General features: G+C 36.7%; 1 protein-coding gene across 2 annotated transcripts in view; it reads right to left on the bottom strand.

The window, feature by feature from the left end:
• Positions 1-1,704: 1,704 nt before the first annotated feature.
• The window catches only part of lonrf2 (LON peptidase N-terminal domain and ring finger 2), a 33,819-nt gene continuing 16,119 nt past the window's right edge, over positions 1,705-19,404 (bottom strand). For both annotated transcript variants that reach the window (XM_073841994.1, XM_073841993.1), the window contains 11 exons: positions 14,762-14,880; positions 8,833-8,955; positions 8,486-8,647; positions 8,157-8,328; positions 7,924-8,023; positions 7,730-7,844; positions 6,039-6,160; positions 5,653-5,811; positions 3,295-3,457; positions 3,008-3,157; positions 1,705-2,761 (listed from right to left, as the gene is read on the bottom strand). In XM_073841994.1, coding sequence (XP_073698095.1) covers positions 2,603-2,761; positions 3,008-3,157; positions 3,295-3,457; positions 5,653-5,811; positions 6,039-6,160; positions 7,730-7,844; positions 7,924-8,023; positions 8,157-8,328; positions 8,486-8,647; positions 8,833-8,955; positions 14,762-14,880 — 1,544 coding nt within the window. In that variant the 3' untranslated portion in view covers positions 1,705-2,602. The remainder of the gene's footprint in view (positions 2,762-3,007; positions 3,158-3,294; positions 3,458-5,652; positions 5,812-6,038; positions 6,161-7,729; positions 7,845-7,923; positions 8,024-8,156; positions 8,329-8,485; positions 8,648-8,832; positions 8,956-14,761; positions 14,881-19,404) is intronic.

Raw genomic sequence — 19,404 nt, forward strand, 5'->3', positions numbered from 1 at the left:
TGTATACAGCCGTTACTAGGGAAACCTTAAAATTTCAGCACTCTTAAAGCGCCCCCTTGTGACAGAGAATGACTTTTTCTTTTCCACATTTTTTCAGCTCTTTATGGTCAAATTATTGCAATTATCGACCTACGTTGTTATGCAGCAAACAGAGTTGTAAATGTGAAAGAAGTTAATGTGCCTTCTAAGAATCTAAACAAATAAATAAATTTTAAATAAATATAATAAATGATAAACTCGATTTATCCCTTTTAATGGTATAAAGGCTGAAATTCCATTGTATAAGATATTTTGTTTTGTTTTGTGTGAAGCTGTATCTGAATTATAAATCATGCCATTTTATGCCTTAATATTCTACCGTACATTGTCAAATCCTACTCATACCGTTCATTTTACTTCTGCGGCTCTTAAAAAGGGTCACAATTTGCCTTAAATTGATATTTAAAATATTTTAAATAGTGAAATAAAATTCCTTCCTTAATATGTTTGTTTTATTTCTATACTCTGCAGTAAAGCCTGTTGTCTACAATCTTACAATACAATACAAATTGTACAATACAATACAATGTGAAAAAAATATTACTGATTCTGTTGTTTGAGTCCTGAAACGCAATTTAAACTTCAAATAATGCATAATTTGTCTTATTAATGACATTGTTACTTGTTACATAAGTAACTGGATGCCTACAATGAGGTGATGGACCCTAGGGGCTCTTTAATGCCTTGTTTCAGATGCCCTTTTTATACTTTGAGCACCTGCCCCTTTAAAGGTCTCTGCATGGCCCTGATAATGCAAAAAAAAAAAAAAAATTCAGCATTAGGATTTTACTAAAGATATATTCAAGATGTAGCTATTATTGTAGGCCAACAGTTTTGACATTTAGGCAAGATAAAATAATAGCACATGGTCCTAATGTAATACTTACATTTTTATAAAAAGGTAAATGGAATTTCAAGAGATAATCTTTAATTATTTTGCATGGCACCAGCCAGTGGATTATACTTTTTTTTATTGTCCATGGTTTCAGAATTTGGGTTTTTGGGATGGCCTGGATGAGTGTGAGATTTCCCAGCCTGAAATTTTGTCCCAGTCCGCCCCTGGTCTCAGCGCTGCTGCTCCGCCAACTACTATGTTCAGCAAAACGTCCGAATAGTCAAAAACCGGTAGGATATTATGTGGTGTGTTCTGAATGTTCAGCAGTTCATCCGTGGTAAAACTGATCAGGAAAACAGGAAATACGAACAAAAACACTAAAACAAACAACTGGAGAGCAAAGCACAGAGGCTGCCATTCGCGGCGCCATCTTGAAAGAATATATACACACACATACATACATACATATGTGTGTGTGTGTATATATATATATATATATATACACACATATACATACACACACACACACACACACACACACACACACACACACATACATATATATACATATACAAGAAACAAAAAAAAAAAAAAAAAGCTTTAAGTGCTTTCCAAATACATCGGAATTCAAAATGGAATTATTTTAAATGTGAAACATTATGAAAGAAAAACTAATATGACTTCAATTCTTAACATGGCATAAATGACAGGGACATCTATGATTAACATTATAGCACAAGTTACATCCTTTAGAGAACATTGTAATGACTGTCCTAGACTTCTCTGACCTATTCAATTGATGGCTTTGAAAAGGCACAAAGAAACAAACATTGTTTGCTTTAAAATATAAAATATGTTTTATTTCATATTGATTTACAAATTTACATCAAAAATGCAGCATTTAAGTAGTAATTTGCACAAGAAAAGGTAGATAACGGACATACACAAGACATGCACATCACAGAGACAAGAACAATGAGAAGAAAATGAGTGTGAATGTTCAAAGGCTTCCTATAGTCTATAAAGATTATTATATAGGCATAAGCCACCCATCCACACATTGCACTCTACATGTATATTACACGTCACGCATAAAAATGGTGCTCATTTAAACAGCAGGACTTCACACAATTTGGCTCAAGTTTACAATTTACTCATTCTGATTGTTTAAAATTTTTTTTCCCCAATTAAGATTCAATTCAAGACAAATCACAAACTCTTTATATATAAAAACCAGGTTGTTACTAATCATTAAGGCTGTATTCAAAGTTGGAGAGTGCGGCATTTTAAACCCCATGGGTGAAAATTAAATGGACATCAACAGATCATTGCAATTTCTGAGTTTATATAGAGAAACCAGGGTAACAGTACATGTAATATTAAGTCAAATTAATCTTTAACTTGAATCATCTTTTACAATAAGAAAACAAGGTGACTGCCCGTTTCCAAACTGAAGCACATGGATTTTTTTTTTCACTAACACACAATATATGGCCAGTATTGATATTTGCTAGCCCATGGGAAGCATTTGGTCAATCATACACACCATCTAGGCACAAAACAGTGGTGGTATTTTCAAAGGACCGAAGGTGCTTGAGAAAAAAAACAAAGTTTCCACTGTTTCAATGTTTGTTGCTACTGTTAAACTGGTAAACGGTTTGACTGCTCCTGAACTAAATGAAAACGTCCTAATGTAGGCCATTAGTGATGATCTCTCTCATAGCATTATCACCGAGGGCGCTTGCGAGTTACAAAAATGAGGACCCTGCGGATGGCAATCAGCCGATCCTTAAGAGCATTCATGGCGAGGATGGTCAGCTGTGCTTTGTTTTCCAGTGGCAACACAGCCAACAGCCACCAACACCACGCAGGACCATTGGGATTACCCTAAAAAAAAAAAACACACAAAAAAAAAAAAAAAAAAAAAAACACACAATCAAACATTAGCATTGAAAGTATTAGATTAGCCTGTTATTTTAAAAATGGCAACATTAACCTTGCCTAAGGCAAACTACAAGAATTTAAAAATAAAAATTAAATACTAGTGTGATATGCAGCAGACAGGTTGGAGGTAAGATTACTATGAACAGTGATTTAGGACAAATGTAAAAATGATTTGTTCAAAACATTCACCTGTGGGTCAGAGTCTCTGACAGGCAGCTGCCCAAAGTGGCTGATGATTTGGTTCTTCATATCATCTTTAAGGGAGGTGAACCAGCCCAAGGCCTGATCATGCACAGAGTCATGCAACTTCAGAAGCTCTGTTAACTCCTCTCCTTCAACCTGAACACACATGCATATATATATGGTCAGTGTGGAAGACTGGTGATTTTGTTTCTATTTCTCACACACACAATATTCCATTTTTGGATTTGGACCTTTGCTGTCATTAAATGCAAAAAAAAAAAATGTATCTATACCTTCTTATCCTCCAAATACTCAATCTTGGCTGTGTGGTATCCATCTCTCTGGCCATGACTGAGCACTTTAAAACGAGCAATGCCTATGGTGTCCACCACAGAGCGTCCATCAGGAAAAAACTTGACATCCCTCACCTCCAACATACAGCCGTGGTCTGCAAACCTGTTTATAAAAAAAAAAAAAAAACACACACCTCAGCTGTAACTCCATGTAAAGATAATATGCACTTCATTGACACATTAATATTTCTTTTTAATTAGGGTCCAAAGCAGTGAAAGCATATGCACTAAACACACTACACACATAGATCTCATCGAGCTGAATAACTTTTGAACTGCATGTCATATGCTCTGCTCCCAGAGGATTAATGCGATCACCGCCAAACTGAGTCAACATAATTCCAAGAAATTAAGGATGGTAATGGATTTATGATATTGCTATGTATTTATGATACTGAATGGTTTGGCAGAGGCAAGGTAGTAAACTTTAAAAAAAAGGAAATGCAAAGCATGTTATAATTTTTCGCATACATTGACTGATGGATGTATTTTTCACATACGTTGACTGATGCATGTTTGATAAAGGCATAGATGTGACTTATTGTGAGTCATGATCATAGGGAAGTGTCACTTGCAACATGCTTTAGGGCTTACAATAAGATTTAAAGGAAGGATTTTTTGTAGTCTTTTCAGGCATTTTTGTGCCTTTTAGCATCTTTTGACTAAATTGGTGAAGTTAGGTTTACCTTAAAAGATTTCCACAAAGACTTCCATTTCACTTAAAACATATTGGGGCCTTAATGCACAGTGTGAGTGAGTCACTTCTGTAGATGTAGACTTTAAGATTCTATGAAATGTGAACTATGAAATGCAAAAACTAAAATTGTAATCACTTTGAAATTTTTACTTTGTGTTTTTGTAAGCTCCCGTGAGTATTTTTGTGCTGTAAGCATGACCTTGTTACTGCATGAGTGGGGTGTCTGCAAGGATCTGCCACAGACACAGTAACATCAGGAGGCATTACAGCCATGTCTCAAAGCAATTGAACACATGGGAAATGATAGCATATGATAATAACAATATAAAAAATACAGCTGCAAGCAGCAATTACGGGGCCAAGCACACCAAAGGGAAAATGAGGAGCTAAGCGTGCCATGGAGCACCAGGCCAACTGCTATTTAAGATGATTTTAGTAAAAATGACAAAAGTAAATGTAAAACTGCTCGTAATATGATTTCATGGCTTATCACATTTGACCAACAAATGGCGCTGTTATCAAACCGATGTGGTGTCATTATGTCAAAGCTTTGCAAAGATAAAGCCTCAGAGTCATTTTGGCATCAAGCCTAAAATCTGTAGTGGCGCTTTCATCTATCAACATGAAATCCATAACTTTTTGTCAGCACAGTCTGAAGATGATATGAGTCGATTTTGGTGAAAATCGGATGAACGCTCCTCCAAATCTAATGATTAGTGGCCAAACCATTCAGAAGTTATAAGCAAAAATAGCCATTTTCATATCTCCTTACCACTAGGAAAATCAGACAAACAATCTAGGATGAGTCCGAAAAAGTGAGTTTTCCAAACAAACAAACAAAAAAAAAAAAAAAAAAAAACTGGGAAAAAAAAAAAAAAAAAAAAAAAAACACACCTAAAACTTACAATTTTGAAATTTTGGTGTCCATTTGACTCTGTATGAGCCAAGGATTCTGAGGAAAAAAACAACTAATTTTGATTCTGTCTTACGGTTCAAAATTATTAGCATAAAATTTGTGAAATGTTGGACAAGTCATGGCGCTAGAGAGTTTGAGTTAGCGACTCCAAATTTGCTGTGGTTAATGTTAAGATGTCCTCTATCAGTGTGCCAAATTTCACATCTTTCCCGCAAACGGTTCTATGGGCTGCCATAAACTCAAGAGCGAAAGAAGAAATGAGAGATTCGGTGCTTGGCCCCTAATAATAATAATTGCTGCAAGAAGCAATTACCGAGCATACAAACTGTAAAAGAAATGGTAAATTTAACACTGTATATGATTTTAAGCAAAATAGTTATAAAATCATAATCATCAATTATGTATCCATGCGCCAAAACATTGCAGAAATGCATCCTCAGATCAATTTTGGCATCATGCCATCAAATTTGTTGTTGCAGTAAACAAAAAGAGTTTAGTCTATTAACTTGAAAACCATAACTTTATGCTGGCAGGGATTGAAGAATGAACTGAATTAGAAGCAGCTGTTGCATTGTTTTCTTTAGTGAAATTCTTACCAGTTACTATATGTATTAACCTTTTGAAATGCAATACTAAACAGATTACCCTGTAGACCCACACTTTTAATTGATTCAAGGCCTCTTACCCTTTTAGTTCATCAGCAATGCACATGCCAAACTGTTTGGTTCCCGTTTCCATAGATCTGCGAATCATAAGCCTGTATCTAGGCTCAAAAACATGCAGTGGGCAGGGAATGGTAGGAAATGCCATAGTGCAAACAAAGATGGGCACTTCCTGGTTCAAGCTGAAACAAGAAGAATATAAAAATGCAATGTGTACACATGAACAAGAGACAATACTTCCGTCCTGACAACCAATGGGGAACAATTATTATACAGATGAAAAATTATTAATTGTTCAGGGTATAACAAAGATACCAGCCTCTGAGAAATAGTCAAAACCTAGGTGTGTGTAGACATGGTACAGCAAAGACCAGAAAAGTGTTAGGAAAAACATTATATCTAAACTTACTTTGACAATTCTTTCATCTCTTCTTCATGTACTTTTCGCCTTTCTGCCAGCTCTTCAGAAAAGTAGCGCTGCAATAATTCTTCTATTAGAAGAGTTTTGCTGTACGCTCTAGTCGCCAGATTCTGCAGAAAAGAAAGACATGCACTTTGGATAAGAAAGTATCTCCTAAATGACTAATAACTAATTAAACTGTTTTGCTAGTTTTCTTATAAACTGCAATACATGCATAAAGGTTGGGCTATATAGTATACATTCTTATAAACTGCAATACATGCATAAAGGTTGGGCTATATAGTAACATTATTGCATGATAAAACAGCATTATTCACAGGTGTGTGATCACTTTCATGCAAGTACTCAAAATTAGCTTTTTTTTTAAGGTTTCTATCGTTTGTATAGTCTATGCTATATCACTGTCAGCACTCTGTACTAAACGAGATCAGCATCTTTATTAAAAATAAATAAATAAATAAATAAAAAATAAAAATAAAAAGCAGGTCGAATGCCAATTCTAAGTCTGGACAGGCAGTTGCCCCAAACAACAAGAGACACTGAAAAACTTCAAGTGTCTTTTTATAAAAGTATAATTTAATGCATTTAGAGACATATATTGTCATCTATTCTTTTTCATTGGACAGCAATATACTGTATTCAGGCATGTCTGGCAACTTGACAAATGTGTTTTTAATTTCATTTTAATATATAAACATTAGGGCAACATTTTAAGATTCATAATTACAGATCACAGATTTATTTATTTATTTATATTAAACTGAGGAGATGTTTTAATGCCCCATGGTCCAACAAATTAATTTCTATGCATTTCTCAAAGCATTTGAAACTACTGAACCATTTTCACCAATGCTAATCTATGAGCCATACATTGATTTTCTTATCCTGTGGAAAACTTTTAATATTACAGCCTTTATCTGTCATTCCTATATATCAGGGCTGACGATTTAACACGTTAATTTGCCACAATATGTGTGTTTTGACCGCTAGAGGGCACATATTTAAAACAAACAAAAACAAAAACAAAGGCATAGTTTGATGATGCTGTGAATGAGCGTGGAATCATGGGAGTTGCCATCTTTATCCCCATAGCCCATGCTATCCGATTGGACTCGGGCAGAAATCATGTCCATGGATGAGCTAATATATTAAAGAATTATTAAGGTCACTTTATTATGAAGCAGGGTGGGGCTGAAAGCTGTGAAAAAGAAAATGAGGATGCTGGAGCAATTGCTAATGAAGGATAAGCGCAATACAAGGCTCAAAAGCAGCAGAGCTTTTATTATGCCACAGTCGACAGCTTCCGTTTCTTCCGTTTATGCATATGTGGGGAAAAGCAGCACTGATTTGTCATACTAGACACATTTGAGTGTGTTTAAAGTTGTTATAATGCTACGTTCATCATCTGTCTAATAAAACGCATAGCAATTTCAACTAGTGGCCAGTCCCTTGGCTTTAATATGTCATTTCTCTCGATGTAAACATTCTTTGAAACGTTTGGGATATTGTAAGTACACAAGTCAGCAAAATATATAACACTGTTCTTGGTTCTTTTTTTAGCTTCATATTTAGAGTATTTAGAGTAATAAAAAAAGACAAAAAGGCAAAGGCAAAAACATACAAGCCTGCTGTTGGCCTTTATGTGTGTAGATGGTTTAGCAAGTGTTATTTAGATTTACCTCAGAAAGGTTCTCCTTGCACAGGGGACAGTTAGGGTTGTGGTCCAAGCAGCGCTCCAAACACTTGAGGCAGAATGTGTGTCCACAGGGTGTGGTGACAGGCTCATAAAACAGTCTGGAATAATACATTAGTTAGGAGGATTTAGATACCTACAAAGTAAAGTGTTATTTTCAAAGAGAGAATTTAGTATTACCTCATGCAGAGAGAACATTCAAAGTCTGCACTGTCCAAAAGATGTGATGGAACTTGCCTCTCCCCAGAAGTAGGGAGAGTTTTACATGAAGATGCCATATCTGGAAACGAAGCAAGTAAACAGAAACAAAAAAGTTTGTACAACCAGCTGCGATAATTATTCCTTCACAATACTTGTTGCAAGTAATTATCTATCATTTCAAAATGGATACATTTTGGTTTTAAACCACATACCTTCTTTAAGTTGTTTACTGGGTGGCTCAAAGGCCTTGGCATCTTCTGTCCATTTCCTTTTTAGGACAGGTTGAACAAAAAGTGAAGAGAGGCCAACAGAGTTTACATTTTCAGGTCTTTGTAAAATAGAAGAGTTCCCATCTTTGAACTTGCTGCAACTGAGTGTTGGTTCCTAACACACACATGCATAAACACACACACAAACTGTTTTAGATTTGATGGTGCTATGATCCCATGCTATGAATCTAAAATTATTTTGCAAAGTCAATGTGACAATAACTTCATTGTTGCAAATCTGTGCAATTGTTTAAATTGCTGAGCACAGTAACCTTGGAGCAGCCTGCTTTGGCTCCATCTCTAGGAAGAGAGGAGTGAAGAGAGCCGAGAAGGGATGAAGGTTTGATACGAGAGGAGGGTCCAGCTGGAAGGGGCTGCATGGATGTGGCCAGATCATCATTCACAAAGACCGAAGAGAACATATGACTCAGGATCTGTAAATACACAGAAAAAGGTTTTAAATTATATAATTATAAATTTCTAAATAAAATAAAAAAACGAAGGGTTTTAAGCTTTAAACTTAACATTCACAATCAGAAGAAAAACCTTCATGTGACGGATCTACCACACAAGCCTTTGATATATAGCTTTAGATATTCCAAAATAAATATTAATGTACTTTTTGGGCCTCCAGTTTTACGGTGATCCAGTCAGATTTCAGAGCCAAACAGTAGAAATACTCTTGAAGAGCCTCTTCATTACGGCCAGCACTCCCAAACGCTGCAGCCTTAATGTAGTGAGCCTGGCAAGAGAAAATAAAGGAAGGTAAAAGCCCAGCTATTGTTGAACTATTATTATTTCGTTTATTTTGCCAGCACAAAGTTTCACATTACACAAATCATAAAACCATTACAAATACTTTTATACAGTCACGAAATAAAGAAATGTCAAGAAAATCAATTACTAGTCTCTAGTAAAAAAAAAAAAAAAAGTTTGCAAAAGACATTTAAAAGGTATTCAAGGGTGGAAATACAGTTTGAGAAATGTACTGAGAATGTATTGGAAATACATTCTGCCATTAATTCAAAACCTAAGGAGCATAAGAAGAGAAAGCAGATTTTCCAAATATATAGCTAAATTTGAGATATAGATCTAGCACAATACAGGCGAGGGATTCATATAAAAACACATGCGTGACAAACAAAAAAATATGCTGCAAGACAAAAGTCTAATGTCTTAAGTAGAGATGTGGCTGAATGCATATATAAAAAGATCACTGTAATCATTTATCGATTTAAAAAAAAAAAAAAAAAGGGAACTCACTAAAATTTCTTTCCAACCCCAAAAGAGAAACGACTAAAATATATTAGGGGTGTGCGATATTGATAAAAAAAAAAATCTCTCAAAATTCCAGAAAATATTGTTGATGATGATTAGATGAGTACGTTATTGGGCTGATACTTTGAAAGGTTTAGGACTGCCGTGGACAGCAGACTCCCAAAGAGCTTGATTTTCTTCATATTCTCAGTTCTGTTTAGTTTGCAGCAGTAACAGAAATTAACGGCCATAAATTTATGGCCATTTTTACCTTTATAAGGCAATTTTTTTTCCAAAATCTAATTAAATGCATGCATCATCTTTGTCAAATTCTTAAATTTAATACATTAAAATAGTAAGACACTACAAGGCTGTTACTAATCAAATGAAATCAGTATTAACAAAATTTGTTTGCAATGCAGAGGTGGCACAGAATCTGCATCTAAACAGTAAAATATACTTTAAATAAAAATCTAACATCATCAATAGGTGGCAGCTCTCTTTTGCAGTAAAAAAGGTTGAGAACCACTGATCTAGATTAAAGACCCATCTCTTTAACCTATATAGATGCTGATCTTTAAACACATAACACACTAATACATTCATGTTATTCAAATCAGTTAAAGGATTGTTAGCCTGCATCAAGTAAGTCAACCAGAACCAAGAACACTTTCCAAAACACCCGATGTACTTGTTACACTGGTAAAAAGAATGGCATCATGGAATGGTTTCATTCTTATTCCCAGGTCACTGTAGCCACCCAGATCCAATATATCCATATCAATTGGTCACTGCAGTCACTCGGATTGAGTACGTATCCAGTCTAGATGGTGGATCAGCATCTAGAAACGACCTCTAAATGTCAGCAGAGTCCATGACAACTAGATAAGCCCCAGAGACAGAGCCTAAGCAAAGAACTCATCATCTAGACAGCCATCGGCAGAAGACCACAGGAACCAGTCCTCTGCACTCTTACTTCGTTGCAGTCTGAAATTAAACTGCTATTTTTGTCTAGACAGAGAAGAACTGGGCCACCGACTAAGCCTGGTTTTTCCCAAGGTATTTTTCCCCATTTCGGTCACTGATGGAGTTTTGGTTCCTTGCCACTGAAGCCTCTGGGTTGCTTAGTTGGGCATACCTAAAGTGAGGGGAAAAAAAATTGATCCCCTGATGATTTTGTACATTTACCCACTGACAAAGAAATTACCAGTCTATAATTTTAATAGTAGGTTTATTTTAACAGTGACACGAAACGACAACAACGACGACAACCAAAATCCAGAAAAATGCATTTCAATAATGTAATAAATGGACGTGTATTTTAAAGAGGGAAAAGTATTTGATCCCCTATCAGCAGGATTTCTGGCTCCCAGGTTTACAGGTAACAAACTGAGATTAGGAGCACTCCCTTCAAAAGCGCTCCTAATCTCAGCTCGTTACCTGTATAAAAGACACCTGTCCACAGAAGCGATCAATCAATCAGATTCCAAACTCTCCACCATGGCCAAGACCAAAGAGCTGTCCAAGGATGTCAGGAATTGTAGACCTACACAAGGCAGGAATGGGTGAGAAGGTGACTACAGTTGGCGCGATTATTCACAAATGGAAGTAACACAAAATAACTGTCAATCTCCCTCGGTCTGGGGCTCGATGCAAGATCTCACCTCGTGGAGTTTCAATGATCATGAGAACGGTGAGGAATCAGCCCAGAACTACACAGGAGGATCTTGTCAATGATCTCAAGGCAGCTGGGACCATAGTCACCAAAAAACATTTGGTAACACACTACACCGTGAAGGACAGAAAAGCGCCCACAAGGTCCCCCTGCTCAAGAAAGCACATGTACAGGCCCGTCTGAAGTTTACCAATGAACATCTGAATGATTCAGAGGAGAACTGGGTAAAAGTGTGGTCAGATTATACCAAAATCGAGGTCTTTGGCATCAACTCAACTTGCCGCATTTAAAGGAGGAGGAATGCTGCCTATGACCCCAAGAACGCCATCCCCACTGGCAAACAGAGGCGGAAACATTCAAAAAGTCTCACAATTTACTTCCAGAAGTAATACCACTCCAAAGCGGTTAGTGTGGATTTAGTGTGCATTAAGGGAACTGCAATTTTTAAAATCTGGGACAGTCTGTTGCGTCAGAGTAGAACTGCAGAAGTAGCATCTGTGGCAGATTGAACTTCCTCAGCAGGAAATGGAAATACAGCCTCTGCTGGGCCTTTTTCACAATGGAGCCTGTGGGTTTTTTCACACCTAGTTCGTTTTAGCCCTGCAAACGCTCTGAGCAGTTCATAAACAAGTGATCTCAGACCCCCCCTCCAGAGGTGGTCTGAGCATGATTCATTTGTGGAAAGTTGCGTGTGTGAATCGGTTGCATAATGTATGCATTTTTATTTCTCTCCTAACTGTCTGTTTGTGTGTTGCCAGTGAGTCTGCGCTAGGGCTGCTCAATTATGGCAAAAATCATAATCATGATTATGAGTGGGTCCAGAACTTTATATGATTGATTAATTTAAACAGTTTTTTTTTATTCATTTAATGCAATTAATTGAATGTAAAATAAAACTGTAAAAATTAAACGTTTCTTAAAAAAAAAAAAAAAAAGTCTCTCCGTCAAGAGCAGTGAGTGATTTTGTCTTTGTGCTTAATATTAATCAAACAACAAAAGACAGAGACGGCAGAAGGAATATTACTTGTGGCCGCAGCTGCACAGATCCAATATACACGTATTTTCATTCTCAACTGTTTACGTTAACTTGAGACATAACTGGAGAAGGTTTACACGAATAATCAAACGCAATTCAGGTACGCATCTTAAGCTAAATGTTCACTTTACTTGTTCAGAGACGGAACAGAACACGGACATGTACACAGAATAGCGCAAATTCTCTTTTGTACTTTTAAAAACATGACATTAAACATTAATAAATCAAGCACGCCCCATTTTATGCAAGTCACGTTACATGATTCTACTGATTGGCATGTGAAATTGGGCTTTTATGGTGGTGCGAAAGCGCACCACTAGAAAGAGGGCGGAATCAGGAGCAATAATCGTTTTATCTCGATTGCATTTTCATAATCGCTTGAAGCCGAAATCAAAACTAAATTTAGAATAATTGCACAGCCCTAGTCTGCGCTAAGATGAGGAAACCCCTCCCCGATGCATATAAAAAAATATGCATTTAAAAAAGTAACACGTCAAACACAGTCGCTTATAATCACTTGCAATGAGAAGCGTTATTCGAGAGAACATTGTAACATTTTTACTCCATAACATCACATGAATGTTTGAAATTACTTCCTTCTGTGATCTGATGTGACTTCTTCTCAGAAAATGTATTCTATACTGTAAAGAAAAGGCTGTGTCGATTAGCAATGGATTACACATATACTTAATTATTAAGAAAACACCAAGATGGCTTGAAAAACAATGACAAACTACATATTTTTGCAGTCAAGTGTTTATTCTCTTCATGTTTCTTTATTTAAAATGTTTCCATATTTTTGTTCAGCTATAGTGATAGCTGGCTGCCCATGTTCTTATTAGGGATTACCTACATGGGCTCAGGAGTACTAGTACGTATGGTAGCTATACATCAATTCTATGCAGTGATGGCATGGGTTCTCTGGGCCAGAGCTCATCTCAGACAGTCAAAAGAGATCATTCAGATTTTGATCAGTAACAGATGCAAAAGCAAACGTCTGTCATAGCATGGGGGTGAAGCAGAGCAAACTACATAGGTGACTGGCATATGTGCGAAGTAGGGCAGCTCCATCCTAAGGCCAGAGGGCAATCTAGTGCTGAAACTCCAAATATGCCCCCCAGAAAAAAAGATATTGCATGTCGTTCCAGAAAATACCTATAGCAGTAGCTGAATAAACATAAATTTGAACTGCTTTCATTGATTCAACGTGACTAATAAACACACGACTATGACAATATATGGTTTATCTGAGTAGTTCTTATTGTAATTTTAATAAATATTTTAATAATTAAAATAAAGTACATTTATAATGCAATACTAATCAACATACATCACATAGAATACTATGAAATATGTTGCATGCCTTTTTCTGTGCAAGTAGCCACATCATCTCACAGAAGGATTTTATTTCAAACACTCCACTGACGTTACAAAGTTTAGAGTAAAAACATTATTAAATGTGGTATTTTGTTGGCCATTATCATTATCAATTAATTTTATCACAATCTCAATGACACCATTTACCCCATCTAGAAAACGTGGTGTAATAAGCATCATAATGGGTTTTTCTTGGATCAAAAATGGATCTTTGGTGGCTGACGGTCATCCATACACACACAGTAAAAAAGTACCATACCCAGCACAAGTGCTCCTAGCAAGAAAAGTAAGCGTAGAGACCTGAATTTTGCCAATTCAATCAACCAATGGTCTTTTTTGCTAATGTCAGATGTAGCTTCTTTCTTAGAAACTCCACCTAAAACGCCAAAACCTCAGTCTTTTGCTGAAGAAAGCAGGTAAGGCCGTGTTCACACTTGCCGTCCTTTTTCAAACTGCCAGCGTCTGTTTTACATTCTAATCCTATGGAGTAAACCGTCTTTTCAAAAAAGCCCTAGCGCTTTTTTTAAACGCCACCACCGGCGTCTTTTTTTGCAGCTCAGAGCGTCTTTTTAAGTTGAAAAAAGTTGAACTTTTTTTAAGAAAACGCCCTACGTCAAGCGCTTTTTTGACAGCTGACCAATGACTTGCGAGTAGCGGGACCTATCGTTTCCATAACAACAAAAACAACAAGAAAAACCGGAGAAGTTGCCGGTAGATAAACTTATCGTACTAGTTTCGGAGCACAAGGAGTTGTATGATATGAGTAAACAACTCTATCGTAATATACATCACAAAGAGGCTCTTTCTCGACATTTCTTCACCACACAGCACTACGCTACTGTTGCAGCTGTTGTTATAGCAACAAAAGACGCACTCGGCTGCTTTTTGTAACAGAACGCTGCCAGCTTTTTTTTTTTTACTAAAAAAAACGCCCTAGTCAACTTTTTCTTGTGAAAAAAGACGCCAAGTGTGAACACGGCCTAAAAGTGCTATTTTAAGGTGTTTAATGAAGCTGTCCTTCCTAAGAACAAGAAACGTATGACTTGTCCCTAGTTTCAGTAGTTCGAGAAAGAACACATTCATTCTATTCAAAATCTTTTGAATATTTGCACTTGCTGTAATATTTGCACTTGTTGGGTCTTAAAATCTTGTGGGATTTTAAAGCCATGATTTTTGTATGCGTGTCGTCTCACAGATTCCTACCTTTTGCCACAAGGGACGTAGTTGGCACATGGTGTCCCCATCCTTGATGGCTTGGCCGAAATTCTTCATTTCCATAAGCAGCTCTGCCCGCCGAGCCAGGAGCCGACATATGCAGGGCTCTGTGGAGAGAAGGAAAAGAAATGGATAGAACAGGAATTTAACTAGGTAATAATAAATAACAAGTTTTATTTATATAGCGCCTTTCCGTAGCTCAAGGATGCAGGTAATTTTAAGGAGACTGCAAGTTGATAGCTGTAGTTAAAACATACTAATAGTCTAATGTATTATATACTGTATGACATATAAAATGGATTACAGACCATTCCAAGGCATAAACAGTAACTACAATAAAAAGAACTACAAGGTCCTGAGGTACTTTTTTTTTGGCAATTTTATACCCCAGAACTAAAAAATAAAATGAGTGTGTCTACAGAAGAGAGGTGATGAAACTGTAGGAATATTTATTCACTCCAATTATAATTAAAGCTGCGAGCAGCGATGAACGGGCCCTCGCACCTGGGCTCACCGCCGACTGGTGGCTTCAGGAAAACAGCAAACGGTGGGCAGTATGCTTTTAATACAGTAAATATAGAAAAAATATGTCATAAGTCATTTAAATGTGCCAAACTTGCCGCTGCCAGATGGTGGCGCTATGCCTGTAACTGATTATTGGCATGTAGATGTGTTCAGGCCAGCAATATTATCAAACATATGAAGTTTGGTGCAGATTGACCTCGGTATGTTTGAGTTAGTGAAATATATGATATATCCTGCTGCCAACAGGTGGCGCTATGATAATATCTGAATATTGATCTTTAGGTGTCTTCAGGCCAGGACTCTTACCAGACCTGTGAATTTTATGGCAGATCAGACATTTTATGGCTAAGTTATAACAACTTCTATGTCTATGCAGAAACATCAAACTTTGTCAGGCCACCACGGACACGCCCTTTAACGAAAACTCAAGATCTTCACAATTTAACATCTCTAAGGCCTCTAGATCAGACTGACCAAATATAATGTTGATTTAATTAAATGCAATCAATGCAAGGACTTCACATAATGCCAACTATGAACCAATTTGCTACATTTTCCCTATATTCTGATGATGATGATAAGAACATGATTCATGATGATAACAAAATGTTATTATTGCTTGCTTTACGTCCACCACTTCTGCTTAAATGTCATTGATCTTAAAATGATGGTTTTCAGATGTTTTGAACAGATAACAGCAAAGTTTGTGTCTTGAAATTTTTAATTATTATAATTTTATATTCAATAAATAACACTATGAAAATATTGTCTCTCAATGAAGATAAATCACCCATGCTTAAAAGTTGTATTTTTCTTAATCTTTTGCTATGTGACTGAATAGGACAAGTTCATGGTACAGTTCAGTAAAAATAAATAAAAAACAACAACTGCAAAATACAAACATTGAAAGACTTAGTGACCCTTTATATTTTCTCAAAATATCAGACTCTAAAAGATCAGACATATTTATGTAATTACTCTACATATATATGCATTTCTTCCTCAAAGATGGTCTGTAGCATGGCTCACAGCTCTTTCACCCTCTCTGCCTCTCACCCCTCCCCCCTGCAATAATGAGCTTCTCTGTGCCTGACTGAACACACACACATACAGTAGAGACATTCACCCAGAGTGACAGCAGGTTTCTGATTTATTTTTTTAATTTTCTTTAATTCATAGAAGCTTGTATAAAATTTATATTTACAGAACCTGCTCAGAATGATTAGATCTCTGTGTGAAAAAAAGTTTTAAAGAGTTTGGATGCTGCACTTTAAAGATATAAAAAAAATACGGTTATCTTTTTTACTATATCTTTAAAAAATCACCACGTCAACACCGTTCAAGATATCCCAAATCCGCTCGCAATTTAACATCTTCAGAATCTTCTCTTCATGTTAAAAAAGTTTGGTGTGAACAGCTGGTTGTTCTTAGAAGGAGTGTGAATTTGTTTACAGCCTGATTTTTCCAAAAATCCACATTCAAATCAAAATAGCCGGCTTCCTGTTGGTCTTAGCTAATGAGTTTGATTTAGAAAGTTGTCCAGATTGATGAGAACAATATATGTACAGAGTTTGGTGACTGTAGGAAAAACTAACCCCCCAACTTTTGTCAAAAGATGGCGCTATAGAGTGCCTGCTCCACGCCCATTTATGACCTTTTGCCAGTGTCTAACTATCATTAATATTGATGTGTGTGTTGAGTTTCATGAAATTCTAAGCATGTTATCTGCCTCGAAAAGACAGGAATCTAATTTTAAAGTTTGACATGTTGCCATGGCAACAGCATTTGATTTATCATCAACCCCTTTACATATTCTTATCGGCCGTGTTTTGACATTATTTTGATGAAGTTTAAAGAAAATCAAGTAAAATTAAGAGGCTGATTTCAAAGCATTTTGAAAATGACACGCTTCCTGCTGCCAGTTGGTGGCGCTATAACTTTGACTCATAATAGTCACATTTATGGAATCGGCATCATACAACGAACAAACTGGTGAAGTTTCATCAGAATCAGGCAATGTCTGCAACAGTTATTAGACACTTCCTGTTTCTCATTTCTCGCCATAACTTTGTCGCCTTGCCACGGCCAAACCGTTCGAGATATCAAAAATCCCCTCGCAATTTAGCGTCCCCAATGTCTTGAGATCATGCTGACCGAGTTTGGTGACAATCGTATGGAAACCCTGGGAGGAGTACGTTAAATTCCAGAGCATGCGCTTTTTAAACAGCCCTAAATATCTCACTTCCTGTTGCGTGGAGCCTATGACATAGAGTACAAAAGTTGTTCAGCTCGATGAGTTCTATACGTGTACCGAGTTTCATATCAATACATGCAAGTATGTGTGCGCAGTACATCAAGTTTTCAAACTGTGTTCCAGGGGGCGCTGTAGAGGCCCTGAACCACGCCCGGGTCCCAGCCTCTGTGGCGTCTGGATGACGGCAGATTCCAACGTGTGTGCAAATTTTCAAGAGTTTTTGAGTATGTTAAGGCCCCCAAAAGTGCCCCAACGGTTGAAAAAAAAAAAAAAAAGAACCCTTAGAAGAACAATAGGGCCTTCGCCCTTTTGGGCTCGGGCCCTAATTAACGCATGACTTGTTTATCTTTATTCATTACAATGAGAGCGCTCTAAAGGTTACTTTTAGAGCCTTTAAATAATTATTCTGACTTAACCAGCTATCTAGACTCTACCTACCAAACTAACACTTAGTAGTCAAACCTCTGATCACCTAGCAGCAATAAAATGTGTGCTTATTCTTCAATTGTTGGTAGCTTTTGCACTTATCCAGCCCTTTTCAATGCTGCAGTTCTTGCATCTATTTGTCATTTTATTTTCAGTAATCTAATTTTTTCAGTGGTCAAAACAAAACTTAACATTTCAGTCATACTGCCATGTGTTTGTCTCATCTTTTCTTGACATTATCAGCATTTTAATCCATCTTGTAGATGTCCTGGGAACTAAGTTTAGCTCAAAGTGGGAACTAAATGACTTTTCCGACTTAAACTATATACAGTCTGCGACTAAGAAATTCAAGACAATTATATCTGTGTGTGACATAATTTTATGTTTGATGATACATCAAGAGAGAGAAAAAAAATTACCATTTGGCTTCAAAACACAGCTGAAGCACAACCAAAACAATGTTGTCCTGCAAAATGCATGGCGTTATATCTTTGTACCACAGAGGGCACATTTACACAGCGTAAATGTCATCATTATCATTTTACATATAGTTCTATAAAATGAATTCTGCAGTGTTAGCAAAGATAATCTCTTTTTTAGGGGGGAAGCAAATGGGCAACAGTAGTTTTATATTGTTGCATACAGACCTCAACACTTGAGACAAACACTAATAAGTGGCAATCAGAGTTTAATATCACCGTATAAAACCTAACTATAAGTAATGACAAAATCAACAGTATAAATTAAACCACAGAATAAAGTAGCCACAGAATATATTCATGCTGCTGTGCCTACTGGAGTCTTTCAGCCTTCTCAAATCAGCATCAGAGTTTAATATGAAATCACTTGTTCAATATAAACACTTTACAGTAGGGCTGCACGATTAATCGCACAATGTTGTGAGGCGCATTTAGTCAATGAAGACGGTACTTTGATTAGTAATAAATCTCCATCACGTGCGTTCAGCTGGAGCGGCAATTCGATTTTGAGCGCGATTTGGCGTAGCTTGTCAGTGATTTACGCCTCTGTGTATTAATTGGCGAACACTGAACGCACGTGCTGAACGCACGTGATGGAGATTTACTACTAATCAAAGTACCGGCTTCATTGACTAAACGCGCCTCACAACATCGTGTGATTAATCATGCAGCCCTACTTTACAGTGTCCTTGTTATGCATAATTACATACAATAACACTAGATCAAACCCTAACCCTATATTAATGCTGCATTCCAGGCAGGTTTTTGAGCCTGTAAATCACGACTTCAAACCAGGACTCACGACTTTGTAGCATTTCAGGCAAGTCATGCCAAACTGCCTGAGCGCATTTATTATTATTATTATATTATTATTAATTTGATTGCAACATTATATTGTCCTAAAGTCTATTTTTCCACCATGCACTTGCATAAACACAGCACCCGTA

This window comes from Garra rufa, chromosome 6 (genome assembly GCF_049309525.1).
Source record: "Garra rufa chromosome 6, GarRuf1.0, whole genome shotgun sequence".
Lineage (NCBI taxonomy): Eukaryota > Metazoa > Chordata > Actinopteri > Cypriniformes > Cyprinidae > Garra > Garra rufa.